The sequence below is a fragment of the Borostomias antarcticus genome, assembly GCF_949987555.1.
Source record: "Borostomias antarcticus genome assembly, contig: scaffold_711, whole genome shotgun sequence".
Taxonomy (NCBI): domain Eukaryota; kingdom Metazoa; phylum Chordata; class Actinopteri; order Stomiiformes; family Stomiidae; genus Borostomias; species Borostomias antarcticus.
In genome coordinates this window covers 7,894-10,000 of record NW_028176623.1, presented here as the reverse complement: position 1 = coordinate 10,000, position 2,107 = coordinate 7,894, and the positions used below count along the sequence as shown (strand labels likewise).

The window sequence follows — 2,107 nt, the reverse complement described above, 5'->3', positions numbered from 1 at the left end:
AATCCCCAATTTACTGCCATCTGCCGGATGAAGCTCCCAGCGATTACATAAACCCCATTCACTATCGGGTCTGTTGTGTGTGTGTGTGTGTGTGTGTGTGCGTGTGTGTGTGTGTGTGTGTGTGTGTGCGCGTGTGTGTGTGTGTGTTCGCGCGCGCGTGCGTGCGTGTGTCTGGAATGTAACGAGGTAATCCGATTCTGGGCCAGTCATATGAACTCTTAATTTCCAATCACCCCAATTACGATACCACTATAGTCTTACTACAACTGCAGCTAATAATAATAATAGCCTAATAATAATAATAATAATAGGCTAACAATAAATTGATGTTTGAGTAAGCAACTATTCTGTCGACTAATGCATTTCAAAAGCATTAGTCTAATTTAACTGAGCGAATCGCTGCCTTTTGAAACCTCGCCTACTGTACAATCAGCTGCTACGCTCAAACCATAACAAAGGCTGTTTTGCGCATCCTCGCCAAATGTCCACTCACCGGAGTCGCTGGGAGTCTCTGCGCTGCTGCTGTGGGCGGTGGAGGCGGGGACGGGCGCAGCTGGAGCCCGAACGCTGCTACCGTTTCTTTTGTTGACAGGGAAGGGGAAGACTACCGCGGGGTCCACACACTCCGACACGGAGCTGCTCGGCGGCTTGACGCTTGCGTTCTTGCCAACCCCGCAGCAGGCCGCCGTGGAGATCGCTTTCTCCAGCTTCTCCGTCACGACGCGCTCCAGCTTCTCCCTGGCCGAGAACCCGCTCCACATACAATCCTGGATGATGATGGAGTTGGGGTTACTATCCAGAGCGGAACCGAAGAGGTCCCCGTCCGAAGCCCCCCAGATGTCGTCCTCAGGCAACAGCAGGAGCTCGGAAGCCCAGTCTAGCGGGTCGCCTAATCCAAAACTCATGGGACCGGAATCCCCGGACGCTGCGGCCAACTCCCCCGGTAGCGCCGCCCGGCTGGGGCTCAAAGGCGGCGTGGGCAACAGCTCGAATTTCTTCCAGATGTCCTCTCCCGGGGGCGCAGCGTCGGGACCGCCGAGGTAGAAATCGTCCTCGTCCGGGTAAAAGCACGGTTGTAAGGAGTCGAACTCCAAGTCGGAATTTTTATTTGTTATCGCTGGCATTTTATCCCACAAACGGAAAGCCTACAGAGGGGAAAATATAGTTTTAGTCACAAAATAGCCTGCTTTAATATAATATGTCCCTATATGCGTCCTTCTAAAGTAGCCTAGACTTAACTAAGGTCTAACTCAAACATTTCCACTCAATTCAATCTTCAAAGTCCTACAAGTCGTTAAATCGGCGTGTGACCCTGACTGGCTTCAAGACAACTCCCACCTTCAAAGATTGTTGATGCAGAGCGCACATTGTAGCACAAGCGGTATGAGTGTTGAAACACAGAAAGTTGAATGACAATCTTTCCATTTATAAGAGAACACTTTCAAAACACTAAATCAGTCAGAGAAAATGTAAACACAAAAGAAAACCCCCCATCCGGGCAACACCTTCCCACTCCCTCAACGGAAGGATGCTCACCTTTCCCTGTCCTGGGGATGCGGAGTGAGTCGTGTTGTCTCTTCGCTCTTACAGTCAGTAACCTAGTAGGACTCTGGGTTTGGTGCGCGGAACTATTCCTGGCTGGCGCGTACAGTCCTCTGGCTCACTTTGTACCGGGCTGCGGAATGAAATACTGGATTCTCTGTGTGTTCTCCAGACTCCACCCACCCAGGGGCGGGGCCGTCGCGGGCTCGGGTTTTGGTGCGGCGCGGGGAGCGCGCGACAGACGGGCAGGCTGGCTGTTCTCTGCTGTGCGCGTGTGTGCGTGCGTGTGTGAGTGTGTGTGTGTGTGTGTGAACTCGAGACTGGCTCCAACAGCCAGAATAATGTCACAGCACTTTGTCAGCTACGGGCACTATCCTGCTTTTTGAAGTAGGCCGCATAGGAAATATTGTAATTGAATACAGGTTATATTATCCCCGTGAAGAATCTAAATAATAACTTTTTTTCTTTCTTTCAGGTAACCTTTTTATTTTGTCGGATCTCCAATATAAAGGAGATGAAAATATCCTAGGTTGTATATCGTTTTTTCTAATGCAGGCGTTCCCTA

The 2,107-nt window shown here is 50.5% G+C and overlaps 1 protein-coding gene across 1 annotated transcript in view; it reads right to left on the bottom strand.

The window, feature by feature from the left end:
- Positions 1-1,124, bottom strand: part of mycn (MYCN proto-oncogene, bHLH transcription factor) — a gene marked incomplete at both ends in the record, with an annotated part of 4,105 nt that extends 2,981 nt beyond the window's left edge. Inside the window, one exon of the mRNA XM_084462249.1 lies at positions 494-1,124. Within this exon, the coding sequence (XP_084318375.1) occupies positions 494-1,124 (631 nt within the window). The remainder of the gene's footprint in view (positions 1-493) is intronic.
- Between the last annotated feature and the right edge of the window lie 983 nt (positions 1,125-2,107).